The 25,004-nt window shown below is 50.6% G+C and overlaps 1 protein-coding gene across 1 annotated transcript in view; it reads left to right on the forward strand.

The window, feature by feature from the left end:
• The first annotated feature begins 254 nt into the window (after nucleotides 1-254).
• COL13A1 (collagen type XIII alpha 1 chain) overlaps nucleotides 255-25,004 on the forward strand; it is a 98,129-nt gene continuing 73,379 nt past the window's right edge. The window contains exons 1-3 of the mRNA XM_050898824.1: nucleotides 255-303; nucleotides 5,998-6,312; nucleotides 13,934-14,003. Coding sequence (XP_050754781.1) covers nucleotides 6,010-6,312; nucleotides 13,934-14,003 — 373 coding nt within the window. The 5' untranslated portion in view covers nucleotides 255-303; nucleotides 5,998-6,009. The remainder of the gene's footprint in view (nucleotides 304-5,997; nucleotides 6,313-13,933; nucleotides 14,004-25,004) is intronic.

The following is a 25,004-nucleotide window of genomic DNA, read 5'->3' on the forward strand; positions in this document are numbered from 1 at the left end:
CAATGTTGTTCTTCTTAATTAGCTTCTCTTTCCCACCCAGGCTCTGCAAGAACCACAATAACAGTGAAAATCAGGCTAGTGGAGATGACCATCTCTACAGACTCCGAGGGCACCAAGCATGACCCATTAAAAATCAGCTCCAGACCAGAAGGAAAAAACCCAAACTACTGCTGAAGTGAAACTTCTCCCCATGCCGAACTTGACCGTGAAATGCTTCTGTTGGGGAGAAAAAAGTTCCTTCCTCCACAAAGGGTGCAGAGCCTGGTTTGCTCAGAGCCATTCCTCTCATCTTCTGAACAAAAGGTGAGAGGTCACTTGAAAACACAAGGAGGAGTGTGGGCAGCTTAACTATGCGTCCACTACTTGCTGCCTGGTGCTCTCCTCCCGCAAAGCCTTCCCTCTGCAGGGGGTGAGGGAGAAAGGGTGGTCAGCCATTAGGAAGGGCTGGCCCCAAACTGTGCAAAACCCGGGTTTGCTTCATCCTCCCTTGAAGGCTCTGACCCAACCTCTGCAGGAGCTGCTGGTGGCCGGGCTCCTGCTCCTTCCCCTGGCGCAGCCCAGCTCCGCTCAGTTGTTCTCACACAGCTCAGGGGACAGGTTCCCACCACTGCGGCTTCATGAAGCTGGTTTGGATTTGATGGGATGGAGGCAACAATGAGCTCAGGCATTTTAGGGTTATGAAAATATAAAGCCCCAACCAGATACTGCTAGCTTCGATTCTTCCTTTCTGCCCTTGCTGTTGTCAAGGCTAGGAGTTTATATTGTGCAGCGAGCCCTTTTGTTTTGTAGGAGACGAAGTGATTGAAAACAGCCATGATATTACTATGCGTGGACAGTACATTTTTTCCATGTATTTTCATAACCCTTTTCCCAAAGGATCAAATGTGTCTTTATTCTATAACTCCACAATGGGTTAGAGCAGCTCCTCAGGCGGGAATTGTTCTGCTCCATAGGCTACTTAATACTTCCTATAAACAACTGCCAAATTAGGTAGGTAATACTCAATATTCCTGACCTGACCAGTAAAGTATTTGTAGCTGCATATCAGAGGAGAGACAGGGCTGAAGATGTCAGAGGTGAACCTGGGGTTAAACAAGACAAAATACTGGTTGGGTTTTTTTTTTTTTTAAAAGCAAGTGTATGAGTATGGGCACAACTGCATTTCCCTTAAAAGAAATCCAGGTTTTAGACCTCCATTGTACCTTAGGCATCTCTGGCACCTAAGCCAAAGTGTATCTAGTTGAGAATGGAGTTTCACCAATAACGTCATGGGATATATTTTTCAGTACACATGTGCCTGCTTGCTTTTTGTCCCTAGTATCACTATGTAATTCTCTAAATCTTGTCTAAACTTGAGCCATGGCATCATTGAGACTCCAAGTCAGAGCAGGACCCCTTGGTCCTTCATAGTCCTTGGGATGGGAGGTTTCCACCCCACTTGCCCTTTGAGGAAGGGACACCATGGGGGTGTCCCATGGGGACCCCAGACCTTGCCCACTCTGGCCCCCCAGCCCAAAGGCAGGTTGGCCCCTGTGGTAGATACTGCCAGGCTGCAGGGGAGGTGACATTACCCTGCCATGAGCCTGGCAGTCTGTGGGACACAGAGCACTGGGAAGGTCCATGACCAGGAAAGGAAAAAAAAAACCCAAAACAAACCCCCCAAAAAACCCTCCCCTCCAAATATCCCATTTTTGTGAGAGCTATGACTGTTCCTCATAAGGGCCCTGAAAGCAGACATGAGTTTTTTTTCTACTGCCCTATTGCTGTTTCTCTCAAACAGGCCCCCCTAAGATGTCCTGCTCTTGCTGCCTTGTCTAGGAGGGATGTGGCTGCACCGGCCTCAGCACCTCGCAATGCTCCTTCTGAGCAGCATTTTGCAAAGGGATGGTTGCAGACCCATGCACTTCCACTTGTAAGAGTCCTTTTCCCCCCCCGCCTTCTTTTTTCCCCTCCTCCCTCCTCTCCTTTGCACTCAGAAAACATCTGTTTCCAGATGTTGTTCTTGACTCTAATAAACGCAGCGAAAGGCCTTGAGTTAATATATTTACAATAGCTGGAGATGTCGGCTGCTAGTTAATGGGTCGTTTGAGCACACCAAGACCCCCACGTTTCCTGAGAGGAAAAAAAAACCCCAACAGACAGAGAAGTGGGGTGGGGTTTTTCTCCTTAGTAAATGGCCTGAAAAGGGGAAGGTCTCCTCAGGCAGTTTGGGAGATTACTGGTGGGATTGAGCATATGGCCATCTCCATGCAGTTGGCTTCAACTTCCAGTTAGTGACAGGAAGGGCATGTTTGGTTTTTTTTTATGAAAGGCTCCGCTTAAAGTGAAGGAAAGCAAGGAAGGCCTGCTGCTGTTGTCCACCCCTTTGCAGGCCAAATGAAGACCTGCTCTAGATACCTTGCTGGCTTGAACCATATGCATAGAAGCAAGAAACCTCATCTGTGCCCAGCTCTTCTGTTTCTGGCCTGTGGTGTGGAAGGGTTCATGCCCACAGTACCTACCTGGGGTCAAAGAGGGTTTATGGTCTCTTGCAATGAGACCACATTGTGCCCTGTGAGGAATCCTCACACATCGTGTCCCTTTGTGAGCACTCTGTGTCTGTTACAGAGCAGCACTGGGCAACCTCTCTGTAAGGCACTTTGCCCATGTACAAATGCCCCTGAGAAGGACAAAGTGCCAGCACCAGCTATAGACTGACAAACCTGGAGGCTTGCGTACCTGTACGTAACCATGTCAAGTGTGTCAATTGACCCAGTGCCATGTGCTAGATGTGAAATGCTTTCTTTCATTGTACAGAGGGGTTCAGCTGTTTTGGGAGGTAGATATTGCTTTATATTTGCTCCAGATTTCATTGCATGTTTGTACTGAGGTCCATAACTGCCCCAGAGGACCTGTTAGCAGTGGTGGAAGTGTGTGGTTACTGTCCTTGTAAGGAATTGCATCAACCTCCTTGAGGAGAGAAGGATATAGCCTTAAGCTTGGTGTATCGAGGGCCGTCTAGCCTGCTCTAAGAGTCACTGGTCAGTGAAATCACTGCCTTTGATTGCAACTGAGCATCTGCTTCTACTTGAGCAGCCTCGAGAGTCATGAACTTGCAGGAGGACTGGTTTCAGGCCGGCACCCACCTCCTCTGAGGCTGCTGAGAGAGCTGAAGGTTGGGTCGTGCTCAACTCGAGGAGTGATGAGACGACTCCACGTGCCGGGGCTCGTCTCTGGAGGCAGCTCGTTTGACGAGCAGTGCTGCAGACTCGACATGCGCAGTTGGCTCAGGTTCGTAGCTAAATTAGTCCATTTGTATTGGCACAGGATGACACAGCTCCTTAATGCCTCACGGATAGAAAAATTACCCTCCTGCACATCTGCAGCTAAGGCTTCCGTGTGAAACCCGGCTGAGTGCAGCTCCCCAGCCTGCAGCAGCTATGACATACCCCCTAAATGAACTGATCAGCTGGAGAGGGGCTGGCGGGGAGGCAGGAAAAGGCACTTACAGAGTCATTCAGGCGATGCTCGTGTCTGGACAGCAGGATCTCTATCACAAGTCAGAGTGAAAGAGCAGAGAGCTCTCCCCAGCCAGTGTGGGGAAATGAAATGTAGGCACCCAGCAGGTTTCTGTTTTCAGCTTAGAGGGTGTATTTTTGTGATTTTAGTGCTCGGGCTGGTATACAGGAGAGAGGGGGAGAGAGAGCGAGCACCTTTGGTGAAACTATGTGTAACACAGGCAGGTAGCTGCAGTCATCAGTAGTTCGACCCCAGTCTTTAAGTAGTGTACTTCAGAGCTCTCTAGGATGCCCAGCATCCCGGTTGCTGATGGTTAGTTCCCTGTGTAGATCTCCACTTCCCAAACACTATCATCAGTCTCTAAGCATCTCCCCTTCATTTCTTACTGTCCACTTATTTGCTGTGATGGCAGATGGCATCTTGGGTAACTCCATGGACCATGGTTTCTCTCTGGCAGAGCCACAGCCTCAAAGACTCCTTTTGCTTTTGCAAAGAAATAGGCTGCTAAAACAGGCATAGCTGGGAAGAGACCAAGCAGGGGGTAGCAGACTGGGGCGGCTGTGCCTCCCAAACAAATAGACACCCTACGTGCGCTGGATCTGTGGGTTACACGGCTCTGCCCGGCTCATATGAGAAACTGTTGAAAGGCTGCAGCCATCAGAGGGGTGTTTTCCATGCGTGCTGGGGCAGCAATGAGAATTTGAGCAGCGAGATGACAAGAAACCTGGTAAAAGAAATAAAGAAAGGATTTCCTGCCTTGCAGACGCTAAAACTCCGTTTTGGGAAGTGAGTGGCTGTGAAAGGTATGAGGCCATTCAAAGAATCGAGGCTGTGTGCTACTGGGCCCTCCAAGGGTTTGTCTGGTGAAGAAACAGCTCGTGCTTGCTTTAACCTGCTCCCAGAAGGTCTATTTCTTCCAGCCCTCTGAAACAGAGAGCGGGCGAGAGATGAATATGAGTTTTCTCTGCCAGTAATTTCCAGCACAGACTGCACGCAAAATCTTCATTTAAAATGTGTAAATGACACCGAAAGAGCCGCAAGGGACCCAGACTTTAAAAGACCAATTTGCTGCCCGGGTTTTAATGACTGTGCACCACAGTGGGCCCTGCACTGCTTTGCTGCTATGTGTGCTCAAGAAGGGGATCAAAGGATGTACAGATGGACAGGCAGGGGCTCAGCAGAGCCTGCATGTCACCCTGGAGGTTAAAATATTGTATGTCATGCTTGGAAAAATTGGGAGAGGTGGGCCTCCCTTGCTCCTGAAGAACAGAAAGAGGCTTTGTTTCCCAGATGTGTGGCTCGGAGCTGCCCTATGGCATGTATTGGGGAGACTGCTCCCCGCCAAGGGGGTTTTCTGTCCGGCGCCCTGTGCCCAGCGGGACACGGAGGAGGTGACAGGAAGCTCTGCTTCACTAGAAGGCCTCCACAGATTAATTCCTCTGAATGCCCTTGGTGCCCCCCAGGCTCGGCAGGTTGTACGCCCAAATCAAGCCCAAAAGGTTCCCCCCTCGCACTGCAGCTTGCCTGCCTGGGGTGTTGCTCCCTGCTGTGCTTTGCTGTTTTTTTGCAGAGCCCTCAGCTGCTGGCTCTTGTTTCCAGACATTTCCCTCCAGTTCTCACCCGACCTGGCTGCTCTCCTCAAAATATCAGGGTCAAAATACTCCACTGCTGGTGCCTCAGGGCTGCCCTAGGGTCTGCAGGGGGGACGCGACAGCCCATTTGTACCATCCTGTAAAGTGCCCTTTGGCTGCGGGGAGGAAAGACAGACGCAGGCTGGTGTGAGCCCAGCCTCTGCTTTACAATCTCTTTCCTGCCGCTATAAATAACCTCGGCGAGAGTCACTTCAAAGGGAAGGGCTGGCGGCGGAGAGGTGGTTTGGGGACCGAGCGGGACAGGGGCGTCCCACTGCCCGATCCCACCCCGGTGCTTTGCATAAATAAATAAATCATGCAGCAAGGGAGAGGTGGAGAGAGAGGGCGAGCAGAGGAGGTTACTTTGGGAAGCCGCGCAGCTCGCTCATCCCAGCCCTGTAGTTCGAAGGGAGTGTGTCATGTTACAGGGGAGCCACGATCAGCCAGAGCACAACGTCGCCGGAGCAGCTGAGAATTACCTCTCTCTAATGGGGACTTTCATGTGCGAGCTCCTGGCTGGTCTGCGAAGGAACTGAAACTGGCAGTTTAGAAGGAAACAAAAACCTACCAGCGAACTAAAAGACTGAAACACAGGAGGAAAAAAAAAAAAAATCCTGATCAGATTTTTCCCCCCCTCCCCCTCTTTGCTGCAGTTGGATCCTTTTTTTCTGCACCCCTTTTATGTGTGTGGTTTGTTTTTATTTTTTTTAAAGACCCTCCCCATCCACTTTTGTCATTATTGCTGTTATTTGTCATTTACTGGCACTGGGATCCCCTTGGACGCTCTTTTTCTATGCCTTCTGGATTGTGCTTCTTGGAGTAGGAGTGAGGCTTTATTTATTCTATTTATTTATTTATTGTTTCTCAGGACAGGGAGGGAATGTTGGAGGAGAAGAGCTGGAAAGGCGTCGGCGAAGCAGCTTTTGACAGGGGGTGTGTGGCTCCCCCCAGGACCGGCGACGGGGAGAGATGCTGCCGCCTCCCTCTCCTGCTGGGCTCGGGGCTGCCCGGTGTCTCCCTGCTCTCTCTGGTGCTGAGCCTCCTGCTGTACTTTCGGACCTCCGATCTGCAGTCCCGGGTGTCCCACTTGGAAGCGGACAGACCCACACAGCTCCCTGCCTGGCTCTCAGCAGACCAAATGGAGACAGCTATTTTGGGAAGAGTTGACCAACTGCTTGATGAGGTCGGTGTCCTTTCATTTTGCATGTATAGTTTGCAGTACTATAGATTTTAGGCACGTGCATGCTCGCATAGTCGCATTATCCATTTTTTTCCTCCTTTAAAAACGTATTTCTGCACAAGTGATGCTGCTAGGTTGAATTTGCCGTGCCTTCAGGTCCCTCCCACCTCTCAAACCCACCTGGTGTTTGCTTCCCTTTGCCCCAGCCCATGCAGTAGCTGAGCCCCGGCATTTTGCAAAGAGGGAAACCTCATCTCTGGTCCTGGTAGGGAGAGAAGAGCCTCCAGCCCTCTCTGTTTGGTGACTGGTGGCGTTGCCTGCTGAAAGATTTAGAGGTAGAGGTTAAACGTGGGAATTCAGCGTGGGTTTGAGCCCTGGGAGAGAGACAGGCAAGGCATGCTACAGCTGGCGTGGCTATGGGAGGAGGTAACTGCAAACACACCAATGTTGTGACGGGCCGGCTTCGCTGCTGTGCCAGCCTTGATCCCTTCCATGGCTCCTGGCTCAGGAAAATGAGATACACTGGCACTGCCAGGATAGTTTCTGGTACTGCCAGAGCATCAGTGCAGAGCATATGGCTGTGCTATGCCTGCTTGAGCCCCATCCAAACTCCACCGGAGCCAGCACACTCTTCCTCTGAGGATGCGGGAGAGCTGCTGCTGAAGAAGCCTGAGCTTCAGCAGGTCAATAAAGAGGGCCCAAAAGTGCAGATTTTTGTTGCTGACACCTTTTACTTTGCTGTGCTGATGCTGCTGGGGACTGCCCGGGCTCTTCTGCCCTGGGCGGGATGGGTATCCTGCAGGATTCCTCACCTCATCGGGGTTTTGAAGTGGTTTTGACATGTGTTAGGGAGCAGATGGTGGCTCACGTCTGTGAACTCTCCAGGCAGATCCACACTGACCTGTTCCCACAGCTCTGGGGGAGGCTTGGGGCTAAGACTCAGGGCTGGAGCCATTTCCACCCACCTCTCCTTTTCTCTGTTTACTCCAGCCTTGGCATGAGACAGGCTGCAGAGATCCCCGGGCTAGCCCAAAAGCTGTTTGTGTCTGAAAAAATCTTGTGTGCTGCTATTGCCAAATGAGGCGAGGAACAGGATGATCAGAGTGGTGGCTATTGGGACCTGCCTCGGGGCAGTGCTGCCTGGCACCTGGGGGGACCTGGGGACACCCCCACACTTTCTAGGAGTAGTGAAGGTCTGCAGTGAGGAGTTTAAACCTACAGCTGACAGGCTCGGCTACCGTTTACAGGTCTTGTGGGAGCAGTCCCTGGATTGGCTAGGGTTTGCAGCCAAAAGCTCTGAACCTCGAGTTAGCAAACACTGTAGGAGCTGAGGGATGTGGTTTTGAGTGGCCTCTGTGGATGAGGAATAATGGGGAGACAGGGTCCATGGGGCAATACCCCACAGAAAAAAGTTTTTTGGGGAGGCAGAAGTGTTGCAAGTGGCTGGACCTGTGCCCCGCAGTTGCACCCTTGCGCAGGGACTCTTTCCCCGCCACCGGGCAGGGGATAACGTGCAGCGGTCCCCTCATTGCTGCTGGCACAAGTCTTCTGGGAAGTCGCAGTTTATCTCTACCAAGTGATTTGAGACGTGCCACAGGACGCCTCCCGGGAGCGGTGCCGGGGGCCGGATGGCCCCCTGTGTCCTGCTGGCTCCGCTGGCCGTGGCACCTTTCCGCCTTTTTATAGCCCGGCTTAGCGAGGAAATGGGGCTCTCATGATTCCCACGTGCCCAGCAGCACCCCTGTTTTCTGAGCAGTCCCTCCTGAGCCCCTGGGGGTGGCCCCAGCTCCCCTTGCAGCCAGTGCAGAGAGCAGCCGTGGGACAGGAACCACTGCTTGAGGGGCCAGCACTTGCTCCCGGGTACCACCGGGGTTACCAACTCCCCACTGGGCCACAGCTTCAAAAATAGCTTGGAGAAGGGTGCTGGAGCCTGTGGAGGAGCAGGGACGCCTGGCCCAGGTCTCCTCTCCCTTTACACCTGGGAAGGTCTGCCACCTGTGGGGGGAGGAGGGCTGTGCCCCCCATGGAGGAGACCCTCCCCGACTCCGCTGCCCACTTCAGCTAAGCTCCTAAAACAGCCACTTCAGACTTCCACAATTCAGCCAGAGGCACTGGTGTGGGCCAAGCGGCTCAAGGTGCAGGGCAGGGGTCTGTTGGTGGACAGATGGTGGGGTGGCATATGGGGCTTTTGCTTAGGAAAGAAAAACAAATTCCCCTGGTCCTCCTTTTCATTAGGTCTGAAGTGGGGCTAAGTTGGATGGGTCTCCCAGACTGGCTGGCGAGGGACAAGAAGGCAGGATAAAACCAGGAAAGATAAAGGGGAGCAGGGAAAGGATGGGAGAAGAAAAATGAGGAAAGCAAGAGACAGTGCCGAGCGTGACTGGGGAGAGAGGGGCTGCAGCCAGGCTTGCCATGATGGACGTGAACGCGGGATGTTCATTCCCCCCTGCTCAGACCCTCGCTGCCTCTCACTGCCACATCCTCAGAATTTCCTGGTGTTTCGACCTTAATGGGTTTCACAGCTGCCAGCTCAGTGTTATCCATCACAAAATAAAATAGCAAAGCTTTAAAGAAACCCCAGCTTTGGAAAGAGCTGGTCTGAGCTGGGCAGGGAGGTGGGAGGTGAGGGGAGCTATGGACACAGGAGCACATTTCTAGCTCTGGTGGCTGTGAAGATCAGCTGGAGGGACGTGAAGAAGCAAAGTCTGTGAGGGCTGATAGAGGAACTTTAAGGTTGGGCTCTGTTGTGGTTTAACCCCAGCCAGGACATACTCAAAACCCATACTGCTCTGTGTTCCGAGCTGGAGCATGCGGTACCCTCCAGACTGTGCTACGTTTGTGCCCAATTGTCCCCTGGAGGTTCCCATGGGTCTGCGAGCAGCCGTTGGGACACCATATGGATTGCACTGAAAAGTGCAAAATGCCAAAGTCCTGTTAGGTGCCCTTCTTCCAGACAAGTAAAAATAAAGCAAACTGGCAGGGAGAGGAGCTGAGTTGGTTTGTTTAAACTGTTAATTTTACGCCAGCTGGTGGAGATGTTTTCCCGGTCTTGGAGCCCAGTTTTGGAGCACCCGTGGCTGGCTGTGGCAGTGTTTCCATCTCAATTCAGGATGAGCAAGGAGAGAGCAGCAGATGCTTTCCGAGAAGCAGCTCGACCAGTGCTGCTTCACTCACTACTGTGTAAACTTCTGCCTGGTGTCAGCGAATACCAGAGGGGAATTTTCTACCAGACACAAATTGACTAAGTTTTCCCACAAAAACGTCTGTGCGGAATGGGCCACAAACAGGTAGTTCAGGGAGAACTTTAGCTCCACATAGGAATTCCTCTGTATTTATGGGACATCGTAAAATCATACAAAGAGCACAAATAAACTCACTACTGGCATTTGCAGGAGAGGCAACGCTTTCCAAAGAAGAAAACAGAGTCCTTTCCCGTGCTGGGTAACATTTGGGACTATTTCATTTGCTAAAAGCTCGTCAGGGTGGAGAGCAGGGTGGATTCAGTGCTGCTGCTAGGAAAAAAAACCAGAATTTGTGTGCTTGTAGAGATAGAACTCTGTGTGTGTGTAACACAACAGCAGTTATCCCGTAAAGCCTGGAGGAAGATCAGCACCCTTCTGCACAGTGGTGAGTGCGCTCAGCCTCTCAGGGGCTTGTATTGAAGGTATTTGTCGTGTCTTTAGTGATGCTGAAGGGATTCAGGGGCTGTGCTATGGATGGGGAGGAAGCATTGATCCTCACTGCTTTCCCAATAGGCTCACTTCCCTCGGACTCTTTCCTTACTTATGTGAGCAAAGGAGGGACACCTGAAAACTCCCTTTCCCTCCTGACTGAAAGCTTTTTTTTTTTCCTCCTTTTGCTTCAATGTCTCAAAGTCTTCCTGGGGTCAGCAAGATTGCTCTAAGCATCCCCTACCTTCATCTTTACCTTAGTGTTTTCCGCCCCAAAATCATGAGATCTATTTTTTCTTCCAACTTCTCTGGTAGCTAAGTCCCATTTCTTTTCAGCTGCTTGCAATCCTTTAACCTAGATGGTGTTATTTCTAAGCTTTTTGCTCCATCTGGGAGGGCTCGCTGCTTGCTTTTGCTCTATGCCACATGGTCCTGCGATTCCAGGAGCTGGGCCTTTAAGAAAAAACGGCGAAATCGGAGATAAAACAATAAGAGTTAACAAAATCACCCGCCCTTGAAATCCTTCTGATGGTTGTAATAGATTATCTATTTGAGACATGTTTCTTTTAGCTGCTGGAGATAGTGGTGGGAAATGATTTCACCTCCCCGGGTGACTGCAAACAACTACATCTGCTAAAGAGCTATTAATCTGCCCCCTTTGAAGAAGTGCCCTCTCTTTCACCTAATCTCAAGTGCCCATCCAAAATAGACAGGCACTTGCAAGGTTTAGGAGGCCACAGCCATGGTCCTTCAACGTCAGAAGAGGTCTCGCTTTCACTGCTCTGTCCGCTCAAGCCAGCCCTGTCCTGTCACGCTAGCAGCGAGTTAACAAAACCCATGGGAGAAGCCCGTGCTGGCTTTATTGCCCGTTTCCAGCACGTGTTTCAGCCCGACCCTCCTGGCCTTGCCCTCTTGCAGACAGAGAGTTTTTCCCTTTCCTCCGCACTCAGCGATGTGCGATGGCTTCCTAAATACACAGAGGTGCACGGTCCCCACGTTGGAGCCGGTCAGCTGTGGCTGCAGTGCTGGCAAAGGCTTTTTCAGCCACTTTCATATGTGTAGGGGGAAGGTGCAGCTGTTACGTCACCGGAAAATATGACAGGCAAGAGCAAGCAGGCTATGCTGACAAGCCAATCCTCTCTATAAGAAGTGTTTTCAGCATTTCTGCCAGGGCAAGAGGTAGCCAGTTGCTGCTCTGATGTTTCATGCTCTAGATGTCCCCCAGGTGAAAAAGCAAACCCCAGATCCCAGAAAGGAGATTGCAAACACTAGATTCCCACAGACCACGTTCTTTTATTTTCGCTTACAGAAGTCAACCTTGCCCTAAAATTGAATGGTTTTCTGTTGCCTGGGAATGAAAGCTTTCTCTTGGAAAGGCCAGTTTTAGAGGAAAGCCCTTTGTTTTTGCTCTCCTGAGCAAAGCTGGCTTCTCGTGTTGAACCAGGTGGTATTTTGCACAGCGGTAATGAGGGAAGCAGAAAAGGCCGGGAATTTGTTTTGTTTCGCCATCTCAACCCAAAGTTGAACTGAGGTCTCCAGAAGCCAAGGATTTTTTCTGTTGCAGTCAATGTTTGTTTAATAGATTGTGCAGGAAACTGAACTCCAGGCGCTCCTAAATTCCTGGTAGGTTTTGCCTCACACTGAAGGGGAGCAATCCCACGGCACCACTGCCCTTTGCACTCCCCAGGGATGTGCAGAGCTCCTGGGCTCCAAGGAGGCACCACAATGGCCAGGGATGGGGAAAATGCCCAATGCCAGTGAGTGCCTGATGGCTGCATGGTACCAGTGCTTGGGGCTGTGCTCCCAGCCCTGCCCAGCAGCACCCATACCTCCCTCCCAAGGGGCCCCCATCCTCAAGAAGGCTATTTCAGTTGTCCCAGGTGTTTCCACTACCCTGACCCCACAGATAAAGTCGTGGGGAAATGCTATCGCTCCTGTTCCTCTCACGGTCATGTTCAAGTCCTGCTGTGTCATCACTTCCCTGATAAGTCCAGTTATGCTGCTCCTCTCCGTGTGCGCCAGCAGAGCAACCCAGCCAAGGCTTCTTGCAGCAAGCCCTAACTCTGCCTTCCCCCTGGCTGTTTCCCCCTTGGCCCCTGCACGTGGTGGGGCAGGGATCTGTTGCATGTTTCCTTGCAGATTTCTGTCCTACAAAGGGCCCTGCTGCAGCCAGGGTGTTTGGACCCTCGCTGGTTAGGAAATGACTTTCTGCTCCTGCCTGTGTGAACCATCACCCCTCCCCTGTGCTAAGCCTGACTCCCAAACATGGGAACCCCACCCAAATGTGGCGGTCTCGTGTTCAGACATTTTGGTTGGCACATGTGTAGATGGAAACGGGAACGCGTATGTCTACATACCAGTGCGAGTATCCAAATAAAGGTTCCCCTGTCCTATTTGTGCCCATGTTTGACCATTAGCACAAAGTGTTCGAAGCCAGGCAGCGCTGCAGAGCAGAGCCGTGCCATCTGGGGGTGGCAGCTAGATGGGAACGTGCCCAAATGCAAAGATTCACATATCTCTGCTTTTAAACTGAGAAGGTAAACACAGATAAAATGCTGTATGGGAACTGGCAACTCTCCTTGCGTGAAACCCTCTCCTCATCCTGATATCAAATCAACTCGCTATCAAAACATTTCAGTCTACCATGTAAAAAAAAAAGCTCTGAAAATATTCAATTTCTAGTCAGTCACAACAACCCTTACTCATTTTGACTTGCAATAAGGAAGCCAGTCCTCTCAAAGTGAAAAATGGAAGTGTTCCAGCCAGTTCTGCCTTCCCTCATTCCAGGCAGAAATATGTTGCTTTGTTTTTTTCCTCTCTAAAAGAAATTTCTGCCAAACTGATGCCTTCTTGCAGGAAGGTGCTCACTTAGTTGTGAAAATCAAGTAATTTCTATATGATCCTGGGCATGGGCTTCTGTTGAGCCCAACATAAGGCTATTTCTTTCAAAATGTTGGCCCCGGTTGTGAAGTAGGTTGGACAATAAGAAGGTGCAACCAGGATGAACAGTTGGGCTTGAGGATTAGAAGGGAAGAGGGAGTGACTCCTTAGCACAGGCACCCCAGCAGCTCAGTCTTCTCAAATCATCTCAAATCATTAACCAAGTGCAGTTCACAAGCATTAATGAATAACTTATTTGGATTGATTTGCATTTTCTTCACTAAATCACAGTTATTTTAGTAAAGTCTATGAGGGGTTGTGTGGATGCTGTCCCTCAACTGCATTTTGCTCAGGACATGGGTCAATTTTAATGACATTTCCAGTGAGGGAAGATGTGGTGGCCTCAGGTGGACTCTGTTGCCCCTTTAAGAGATACACAGATGGGGCCAGAGAGCAGGAGACTGATATGCTGGCACCGTTAGAAATCCAAACTCATTGGAAATGAACATTTTGATGTGATTCCACCTTGTGGAAGCTCTTGATAGGTTTTGTTTTGTTCTGCACTTGGAGAAAAATTAAGCTTCACAGCCTCTAAAGGTTTCAGGAAATGCTGTTGTTGTTTTCAGGCCACCTTCAGCCGCAATTTTTCAGTGGGACCTTTTTGTCTGTCCAGGTGTCTCCATGAGCATAAGGAGTCTGCTGCAGGGGGGAAGAGTACCTGCCTCAGGTCTCCATTTTTCATCCGCTGAGTGGGTCTTCTGAGAAACGCGGCTTTCTCATGAGGACACAGTCACCTCTTTATTCGCCACTACTGGCTCTTGATTTTGTAATATCTGTCAGGAGGACCACATTTGGAGGCCATTACGAAACTCTGTCAGCCTGCTTCCAATCAAACCCCACATTTCTAGTTAAAGACTATGAACTTTAATGCTTTTCTTCGTTCCCAAACTGTTCTGCTCTGTCTCTCCCGTCTCTACTTAGGCAGCATCCCCCAGTCCCACTTTTCCAAGAATTTGAGGCTTTGGTTTCAACGGCATTAATGAATCATTTTGCTCTTTTTCCTCCCTTGACAGAAATTAAAGTTCCACTTGCCAAGGCATCGAGAAGTCCGAGACACACACCAGCGATGCAACTGCCCGGCAGGTAGGAATCTGGGACAGCTAGCACTTTGGAAGGACCTTTTTCGTCTACATCTTGTTGAAAGCTTTTTTAATGCTGTGTGGTATATGAATGCAAAGTTATGCATACTTGTATAACTGTGTGCTTGAGGTATAGGAAATCAATATGGAGATGTGTGTAACAAGTCAGGTACATATGTAAATACTAACTCAGCGTATGACAAACAGCAGGAAAAGTGATAAATATCCAGGTAGATATGTAGATAGTCAATAAAGAGAGAAAGATACACCTAGAGGGCAAATGTTCTCATTCATTTTAGACATCAATTTTGAAGTGGGCAGAATGGCTTCTTGGCTGTTTTGAGAAGGTTTGAGACATGTAGGCTAGACCCAACACCAAAGCTGAACAGCTAAATTTTGGTGAGCCAAAATGCCTCTGGGGTGAGAAGACTTAAATTCCTTGGTGTTATACAACTATCTGAGGCATCTTGCAGAATAACAGCCTTCTGTTAGAAGCGGCCATTTATCGAGGGTTAAATGAAGTGGTCACTCAAGGTCCCGCTCATATAACATACAGAAATATTATGGGATTGCTTAATTGCATTATGTTTTTAATCATGCTAATATCAAAAGGCTCTTTGAGACCCATCTTCTGAAGTGGTTTCAATACAATAAGTGACAAATTGCTATGGAAAAAACATTTGTGAATGGCATTTCATTCCATTACTATGAATCATTCAGCCTTCCTCATTGTCTTTTGATACATTTGGCTGTGTAGAGAAAAATAGAGAAGTGCCAGCTACAACTCACATCCAAAGTCGAAGTTTTGGGACAGTTTGAATGTGTATATCCAAACTGAGTAGCTGAAGCTTATCTTGAAAAGAAAAAGGCAGGGCAAGCTGTGTCTGGATGAGCATCTGAAAGCGGCATTTCCATTTTCTGTGGTTTTTCCTTTGGTTCTCTTTGGTGCTCAATGTGAGGTGTTTGACGGTGTCTGGTGGTACGCATATCAAAGTGTATTTAAGTATGGCCAACAATGCGATAATGGTGGATGAAATGATGAAGGGGGCTGTCTTTGCTGTAGGTAATGTTGTCTCAAAATCAGTGTATTTAGACCTGTGTACAGACATAGGAGGTACAGTCTCTTGTCAGACTAAAATGGATTCGTAAGGTGGCAGCTCGTAAAAGCAAGAGATAAAGCTATACAGGTTTGTGATGGAAAAGAACTAAAATCCAGGATCCAGACTTGTAGAACATTGGAAAATGCCTGATTTGACTAGTCCCAATCAGGACTGTTGAACTTTCTTTTTAGTCCCAGAAAGAAACAACAGGAACTATTTTGGTTTAAATTTAAAAGACAGTACAAATGAAATGTCATCTAAATATCTCTTCTCCAATGATCAGATCAAAATTGAGTTTAACTGTTTTTAAATTTCAACCTTTTCCCTTCAATGGGAACACAAATCATAGCACTACTCCATTTTCAAGTTCCTGCCTAGACTTGACATATAAATGCCATAAAACCACAGGAATGAACATCCTCCTGGTGTTTCTGAGCCAGCTTGGAGAAGGAAACTTAGAACTTAAATGCAGAGCAGAGAAAAAAGAAATTCACTGATTTTTGAGGCCATCTGAATGTGACCCCCTACACCATGTGTGCGCTAGATGAATCACCCAAGTATTTCAGCATCAAGATCATAATACTTGGTTACAGGCACCCACATCCCTTGTGAAGCGTCAGCAGCAGTCGGTGCTGGATGTCTTATAATGCTTAGGTACCCGCTCATTCTGTTAAGCTCATAGTATTTCCGCAGGACAGCTTTGACTCAGGAGAACACTAGCAATAAATGTCTCATAAAGGTTCAGGCTTCCTTTTTACCTGTCAAACTTGCTTGTCTTCATCACGTATCCTACAGACACAGAAACTATTTGCAAAAATTGCCCCCACCCTGCCAGCTAATCCATTGAGGGAAATGAAGCTATGGTCCAAAGCTGATGTTGTGGCAGGTGAAGTCTTGATTGGCTTTGGGCAGTGCAGAAATGAAGGCACCTTCAGCCAGCCGTTGTCTCATCTCAGACCCTTTGTTCTGGGGTGTTTCCCTTTGGTCTCCAGGCTGATGTAATGCAGGCCACCTGAAAGCGCTGTCGTGCTGTTTCAACATGGTCTCTCTTCCAGCCTGAGACCTTGGGAATCCTTTTCCCCAATGCGTTTGTTTCCTTGTGTTTAAAACGCCCTAAGGACCAGACAACGTGACCCTTGTGGGAGACCAAGGTATTCAGAAGCACTGAGAAGCGTTAAGATGTTGCAAGACGTGGCGCATGCGTGTTGCTTCTCACTGGCCCACTCCACCGCCTATAAACACATCATGTTCCTCACCAAAAATAAATGTTTATCAGAAGTGACATTTGAGTTCATCCCTAACTGTGAGCCAGGTCCCTGCATGGCAAAGAAGGGGAAAAGGAAGACGAGTTCATTTGCTGACCTGTTCAGTACGGATGTGGAGGTCCTGGGCAGGGTCACCCATTGCCATAGAAGAGCTTCAGGACACAGGGGGTTGTGAATGTAAATGGTTTGGAAAAGCTGGGAATAGGGGAGCAAGAAGACTATGAAGTGTGTGACTGTGCTGCGGCTATCTGAGCACGCATGATAAGGACCGTAGGAATAACACGGTCAGGAAAACAGCGCAGCTGTATTTATAGCAAATGATAAGGAAATAAAAGTTTCCTTCAGCTGGGAAGCTGCTACTTCAGATCACTTGGGCCGGGGCTGGGCGTGACTACCTGTGAGCGAGATGTTGCTCCTCGGCATTGTGTTTTTTGAGCACAGAGGTTGCAATGGGCTTCTCCAGCGGTGTCTCAGTGGGGAGGACACAACCCCCAAGGTTAGCACAACCTTCCTGGGTAATTAATGACTCAGTTCCCTTTGTCTGATAGACAACCTGTGTGATTCCTTCCGTCCCCACTGTCTGCCAGATTGATCTGGGACAACTTCATACAGGTGGGGAAAGGGCCCTGAAGCCTCAACGGCAGCTATGACTGTACCCAGCTATTCACCACCCCCAGACCCTGCGCCACGCCGGGGCCAAGTGTGGACAAGGAGCTCAGCACAGGTTTTGAGGTCGTTGCGTGCTAGGATGAGACTTGGAGAGTTTTTCTGGGGCTGAGCAGATGCTGGTGGGACCATGGGTCTGGTTTCTAGGAGACAGCCTCCCCTCGTGACTTTTGCTCAGATGAGGGAAATGTTTCTTTTCCATATGGGATCTGGATGTGGCTGAGAGCTCGGGAGAGAGCTACCTGAGGCTGGAGGATCCTGTCACAGCCAGCTGACCTCCCTTGATTTCTGCCACATAATAACAAAATGCTGCAAAGGAAAAGCGTTGTGTTTCAGGTTGACAGGGTGAAAACCTAAGCTTTCGTGGTCTGATCCAGAGCCACTTGCAGATCCAGACCCTGTCTGCCTGGACAGTCTCAAACAGCCAGGGATTACCACCACAACCCCCTCCCACAGCCTTCCTGGCGGAGGTGGGTGCTTGTGTATTTTATATACTGTGACTCTCTTTATTAGACCTTTCCCATCTTCCTCTCTTCAGCTCCTATATTTTCACAGTCCCCACGTGGCTGTTTTTCACTCTGCTGGCTCTCTGCTCCAGTTTTCAATATCCCTTAAAAAAAAAAAAAAAAAGGCTGGCTCCTTTCCCTCTGCCCCCGCAATGCTTGTTTTGGTCTGGTTTCTCCTTGGGCAGGTTGGGAGCCCGCAGCGCTGGAGGCGGTCAGCCGTGCAAGCAGGGAAGTGGCTCGGAGGGATGCCGAATGGCTTTTCCATCCCTCCCTGTGGCAGCACTCGGGGGCAGAGGAGGCAGCTCCGGCCCTATGGGCTCCTGGGGACTGGGACTAGCGGTCAGAGGGAGGTTGCACAAGCCCACCACAAACCAATGTGCCTTCTGCTATTATAGGGGCTTGGAGGCTGGTGTGGGGCAGTTGCAAGGATTTTGGCACTGGCCAGGAACTGGGGTCCTCTTGGGAATGTCTTTGAGGTTTGGCAAGGGAACGTCCCCTGGACGTTTCTTCTCGTACAAAACCTCACCCACATCCCCTATCTGCCCCAGCCCGGGGCACAGGGAAAGCCGCTTGGCCACTCTCTTCAGCTCCGATTGACCTTACAGAAATACCAGCAGGAGCTCCCGCAACTCAAAAACGTTGCTGCTGTTTCCCTTCTTGCAGGGTGGCCCGTGAAAGCAAAGGTGCAGCAGTGGCCCCAGTTGCACCCCGGGGCTGTGGGCCACATGGTGTGCACACTCAGTCCAGGCATCCTGCTCACCCTCCGCTCGCCCCCTTGGGTACACCCCTCCCGTACCGGCTTGACCCCTCGGCACAGCGGCAGCTGCTGGATGAGGCCAGAAAGAAATGGTGCGGGGCTGCAGCGGGGCTTTGGCTCCCACCCAGGATGTGTCACCCAGAGCTGGCAGGGCCAGCTGGCAGGAAGCAGCAGGATTTCCCACGTCCCGACCCCTGCCTGGCCCTGCAGGCAGCCGGCAGAGGGAGGAAATGTCGGGAAGGGCAGGACCTGGGCTGGCGGACGAGGGGGCAGCAGAGGCAGACCCCTGGGCAGCATGGGCTGAGCCCCGGCCCCGCAGCACCCAGGCAGGATATTGCATCCAAGTGGATGCATCCGTTTCTCTCCTGGGATTCTTATCTCCTCCCCAAATGCCTCTGGGGAGGTGAGCCAAGAAGGGGGTCAGTGCCCAAGTCCTGCCTGCTGCCCCCCTGCCCCCGCACCCCAGCCAGGGTGCTCCGCCTCTTGCCAGGTTGTTTTCATGGCTTTCATGCCAGGTTGTTTTCATGGCTTTCATGTTTTCTTGCTGTCATTTTTAATGTGATCCTTTTTCAGCTTGCTGGGGCTGCTCGGACAGATCTGAAGGCTCCTGTGAGGTTAAAAGCCTGAACACACTGTTGAGCCCTGAGAGGTGGAGAAGGTGTTTGAGATCCCTGGGATGGGGCGAGTGTGTGGAAAGGTCATCCTGGCTATTTAAACACTGGCAGCCACGAGCTGTGTCGGTGGCCCTGGCTCAGAGCCACGAGGAACGTGAGGTGGGAGTGTGCAATGAAACACCCATCCCCGTGGCCCTCCTGTCAGGAGGTGCATTGAACTAGTTCAAATGCTACAGTTTTGTGTTTGACGCCTTTTCAGGATGATAAGTCAGCATGGTTTTCTACGCTGACTATGCAAAAGGTGTTTTCTGCTTTAAAAGTGTCTAAACACGGATTTTTGACAACCTCTAACCAAAAAATCAGAAAAAAGGACATTCGTCTCAAGCAGCCACTCCTTGCCAAAAGCTTTGGGCTTTCTGAATTGCCTTTTTCCCTTGAATGCACTGGCAAAGCCCTCGCGGCTGGGCTGGCCGGAGAGCCGAGCTCTGGAGGGAGCAGTGCTTGGGCTGCCGTGGACGGGCATCCGGCACCACTGCAGCCAGAGCAGCATGTTGCCGTGTCAGAAAATGTGATTTGCTGGCACGGCATCCCCACGGCACGGCACATCTGGAAGAAAAATTGCAGCATAATCATTGCTTAAATACTTCTCCTTTTTTGCCCCCCTCATAAGAAATCTCCCTGGGAATTCTATTATTCCCTGAAATTTAAATATGTTCCCCCCATCCACATTTTTTGGGCCTTCCAGAGTATACACACACTTCAGCCTCGAAGGTTGCTCATGCGCCCTGGCCTGCTGGCTGTATTTTGGGCTGGAGTTTGTTTGGTTTAGACATACTGTTGTTTCATTTGTTTTGAAGATGCAAACCACACAATGAATTCCACGGATTCTGTGAGCAGTTATGAATAGATGGGGATGAACAATTCAGGAAAAAAACAAACAAACAGTTTGTTTGGTCGCTTAACTCTCTTTCTCCGAACACGTAGGCAGCTGTGCTCTTACACAACTGCCTGGAGCGGCTCGAGGAGTCACCCCCGCCTTGGCTTTTGTCACCTGGAGGTTGCCACATCCCTGGCTGAGGGATGGTAAGAGGGAGCAAGGATGCTCCTTATACCTCTAAGCATCAACTCATCTGGCTTAGTCTGCGTTTGGGATTTAAACTGACTTTATTAAGGAGTACTTTATTGATTTTAATGAATCTGCTGTTGTTGCCACAGTGCAGACTAGGAGGGCTCACATAAGCCATTAATACAGCTGCGAGCCCTGCCTGGGCTGCAAAATGACTGGAGGGCTAGCACATCCTTATGGTGCTACTGTGCCGATAGAGTTAGGAAGGCAAAAACCTCTGCCTTTCCCTCTTTATCCAAAATATGGTTAGAAACAGTCAATGCATTAAAAAGGGAAGGCGCTGAGGCATGATGATGGGCACAAGTGCTCTGCAAGAGGGTGGCCTGTTTATTTACACCCATCTGCTTGTTTGTACAATTGCCTCTTGCCATGTTCAGGCCTGTCTCCTGGACGCCCCAGGGCTCCTCTCTTTGTCCTTTATATGCTTTCTTATTTTAAACTTTTTATTTTAAGCTTTTTTTATTTTAAACTGGCTGGAAGGTGGAAGGAAATTCCCCCAAACACACAGAATTGCTGTCGGTCTTTTTCTCTGGAGGCTGAGCTCTCCCCAAAGGTGCGAATAGGTGAATATTTGTGTCCAGGTGTGCGTGAGTCCTGGTGGCACAAGCATTAACTTTAATGGTGCTTGTGTATTATATCCCAAATGTTATATCCCAGCCCTGGATAAGCCTTGGCTATTTGGTATGGCCATCCTCCATCCAAAACCAGGGATAAACTAACCTCTTTCCCAGACAAGGGTATGGTGCAGAGACAGACGTTGAGGACTAAATGCGTGGGAAAGAGATTTTGGAGGGAGGAATGGATGCGCAGCACTGCACAGGAGCAGATCCCCGCCGTGGCGGGCTCCAGCCCGAAGCACAGATTGACGCAGGAGAAAGGCATTGTGGCTGTGCCGATTTGTATCAGTTAACGGTCCCACCATGACCTTTACCATCCCTGCCAGGCCGCACTCGAATAACAGGTCCAGTGGCAAATGGCACCCCACACGCAGACCAGGGCCCGACAGGTTGCCTGTGGGGCGCCCGGGATGCATGTCGAGGGCTGCAGCAGGGAGCTTCTGCATATTTGATGGGTTTGTGTACAGATGTTTGGTAGAAGTGTTTACACCATTGCGTGCCTGTGCTTACAATGTATATGGTACATATGGGCATAAATCAGCGCCTTGACAAAGCAAGGCAAAACCATCCCAGCTGGCTGGGGAAACCCGAAGAGCACATTGCGCTGCTACTGTACAGTGACGGCTTTGATTCAGTGCGAGCGCGCTACCGGGGTGGAGGATTTTTCCCAGGCCTGGGCTGTATGCACATGGCCGGGCTGGTTTGCGTCAGCCGCTGACGCACGTCCGGGCCCCACGACGTGGGTCTCGCGTGTGCTGCCCATCCTGTCAGCTTTGCGGCGGCCGGAGGAATGAGGGCGAGTTGCACCGGCCGCCAGGCTCGATGGCAGGGCAGGACGCCCGGCAGCGTCCAAGCCCCTTGCGCAAAGCGTGGGCGCCCGCCAGCCGGCGAAGAGCACCGAAAATACCCGGGACGGGCCAAGGGAGATGTTGCAGGCGCCAAGTGGCTTGCTCCAAAGCTGTTTGCAAGGGGACTTTGCTCCAGCACTAATATTAGCTGCCGCCACGCGCTCGAGGGCAATGGGGAGGTAAAAAGCAGGCTGCTGGCCTGGCCAGTGGCAGGGATGGCTCTGTTTGGTGTCCCTGCAGTGGGGCAGAGAGTGAGGTTTTGCAGTGGGGCTGCAGAGGCCCAGGAGGAGCCCTCCTCTCTGGGGCGTCGGGTTTCGGTGTGGTGATACCTGATTCCCTCTTGGCTCTTCCGGGCATCCGCCCGCGCCTTCGCCCCGTGGGGACCAAGGGCCAGGCTGATCCACCAGTGCCCAAAGGGTGTCCCAGGGCGCACATCAACAGGAAGAGCGGAGAGGCGGCTTTCCTCCCCCCGGATCGCCTTTCAGCCCCCGTGCCAGGCTGGGGCCACAGGTATGGCTGATGGTACAGGGGGAGAGGCAGCGTTTAAAAGGGAGAGGTTGCATCATGCGGGGCTGGGCGGTCTTCTGGAGGCAGAAACCTCATCTGTTAAACACATACCGCCTGCCCCCTCCCCCCGCCAGGGAACATTCAATCCTCTCTTTGATGGACGTCCAAGAAAATACTTCTTCCACATCCTAAACTTGTTAGCACCAGTTAATCATCTTAACCTTCTTCCCCTCCGAACGCACACTCCAATGAGTTTCCCATCGCTGGCAGCCGTTAAAGACGCAGCGACGCTTTTCGCGCCGGCCTTCGCAGGCAAGTGTACAGCCATTAATTATTAAACATCCCGGCTGTCCCCAGGTGGGAAAGCAGAAACCCACGTCTTGTGCTGAAGCCACTTCAAAGTGACTGTCTAGTGAGTCTCTTTGAGGGTGGATGCACTAGACACAGCTCTCCTCTTCCAGGAGCTAGACCAGGTCTCTGCCCCTCTGTGTGCACTGCCTCTTTGACGTTTGTAAGCATTGTGAAATATAAGCCCTGGAAAATATTTGCCTGCATTGGAGCGATGCTCCGACACATCCCAGATTAACATTGCAAAATGCCAGTGGCATGACAATCGGAGGGTTGGAGAGATGTGCTCACGTGCAGGGTCTGCCGCGCAGCTGGTGAGGGAAGGGGGCTGTGGCATGATGCCCGCCAACTGGGCATCTCCCCTTCATTTCATCTGGCTATTTCTCCCCTTTCCTATTTGGAAACGCCCTTGTTGCCCATTGCATGTCTTTGCTGTGTTTCCTCCCAAATAAAGTTGTATTTCAGATAGGGGAAAGGCGACTCCTTGATGCATCCATCCCCTCTGCAGTACCGGTGGCTCTGATGGGCCAGTGATGTGCCCTTTGATGCTATCTACCTCTTGCACATATGGGTTTGGGAGGCAGCCCACTCGCACAGCCTCCCCGGACCAATTCACCCCCTCGCTCCCCAGACCAGGGCCAGGGCGATTCCTGCTCTGCTCACCCATCCCGTTCCAACCTGGCTGCCGAGGCTCGGTGTCTGTTTCTTCCTCAGGCGATGTCTTGGGCGAGCAGCATCGCAGCCGGACTGTGCAAGCAGGAGGTAATTAAATCAGCATATTCCCCAGGGGGGCAGCTGATTAACAGCACATTTTCCCCACGCTGGGGGGCTGAGACACACACGGGCAGTTTCAATCCATCGCTTGCCTCACTCCTCTCCCTTAGGATGTCTGTTTTTTTCTTTTTGCTTTTCTTTTTTTCCTTTCTTTCAAAGAGAAGATGAAGATTATATCAGCCGAACTGGAATCTGAACTGACAGAGCTTTGTGCAAGGGACTTGTTTATTGTGATTTGGTATTGCTCCGGGCAGCGTGTGCGCTGCGCTGGGGACCACCCAGCGATCCCATCCACACCAGGCTCCCCTTGCTGTGTGGCTCAACCAGCAGCAGGTAGAGGACCGTGGGGCCGCGGGTTGTGCTTTGCCTTTGGGAAGGGGTCTTCCTGAGGCCAAATCCAGTACTGGGACGTGGTGCTGGGTGGACACGGCTGGATCCCAGTGGCTGCTCTTTGCTTGTCGTCCTCCTCTATCATCAGCCGCTGCTGTCCAAGGGAGGAGATGTTGCTGGAGGCGACAGCAGCTGCTGGGAGTTGTGTGTTGGCCTCGTCCCTAACGGAGCTGAAGCACACAATGGGCTGGGATTTTTTTTTTCCCTTTTTTCTTTCGTTTTTAAATATTAGCTCCTTATTAGAGGGCTTTTGGCAGCAAAGAGGGAGTAGTTATGTCTCCCAAAACGGCAGCCATTGCCTACATATTAACTCCTCCTTAAACCCTACTATATACAAGTGCAACACAGATGAAAGAGGGGTTGAAACTCCAAAAGCACCCCACAGAGCTTATGGGTCCCTGGCCACAGTGAAGGAGCCACGTCTCAGCCCTCTGCTTACCAGGGAGCGATGTACCTGGCCCCGACCTGTCCGAAATCCAGGGAGAAGCTGTGGTATTGCGAGGCTGTTTGGCATCCCTTGTGCAAAGTGATTTAACGTGGGCTTAAAAACAGAAGGAAAGGAGAGGGTGAAAGAAGTGTGGTTTTTTGAAAGATGTAGCCTTGTGTTTCTTAGTTTACCCCCAATTCATGTGTGTGGTAATCTCTGGCTTATGGATGACCTGTGTGCTTATAGCAAATTTTTTTTTTCTGGGGAAACAGGAGGAGATGGGGGTTATTGGGTGTGGCTGTGAATATTTCTCTCCCTGAATTTCAAAGCCATCCTGGATAGATGCCTATGCTCTGCTACTGCATTAACCTGACTCTTAGTGGGCAGGGGTCCTGGAGTTTCTTGGGACAGTGATGGGAAGTGGCTCTCAGGTCCTTTAGGAAGGAAAGCTACAAACATGTGACTCTTGGATCGAGGGCTGGTGCAGGGCATGCACTGTCCCTGGCCCCGTGTGGTTTGGCATGCGTTCAGCTATTGCCGCCTCCTCCACATGGGTTTTTCCATGTGCCTTTCCCATGCAGCAAACTGCTGCAGACCTCAGCCCTCATTCCTCCTCTTTGCTCTTTTTTTCCTAGAACAGTGAGGGCTTGCTGTTTTGGTAGGACTTGGGGGTCTTTAGCAGTGGCTGAGCAGCCCCAACAATTTTTTGCCAGGCGTGGGTCCCTGCAGCGCATGTTCGCCACCCACCCCATGTACTTTGGAGAAGTTTCTCTCTAAATATAATGCCCTTTTCCCTCATGCCCTCAGGGCCTTTCCTTTGGCTGGGAGGAAGAGCTTCAGAGTAACTAGTTTGTAAACTTGGTTGGTTTTCCTCCAAGTTTTTTTTCTCTGCTCCGGGGGCAGGGGAAAATATATGTTTTCCATTTTCATTGCGTTCTCTTTTCTTCTTGAGATTGTCATGGGATCTCTCACTACCTTAAAAAATAATGACCTGTATGCCTAAATAAGAAAAATATTTCAGTCTCAAACAAGACAGATCTTGGCAGAGTTTAGCAAACTT

The sequence above is a fragment of the Gymnogyps californianus genome, chromosome 6, assembly GCF_018139145.2.
Source record: "Gymnogyps californianus isolate 813 chromosome 6, ASM1813914v2, whole genome shotgun sequence".
Lineage (NCBI taxonomy): Eukaryota > Metazoa > Chordata > Aves > Accipitriformes > Cathartidae > Gymnogyps > Gymnogyps californianus.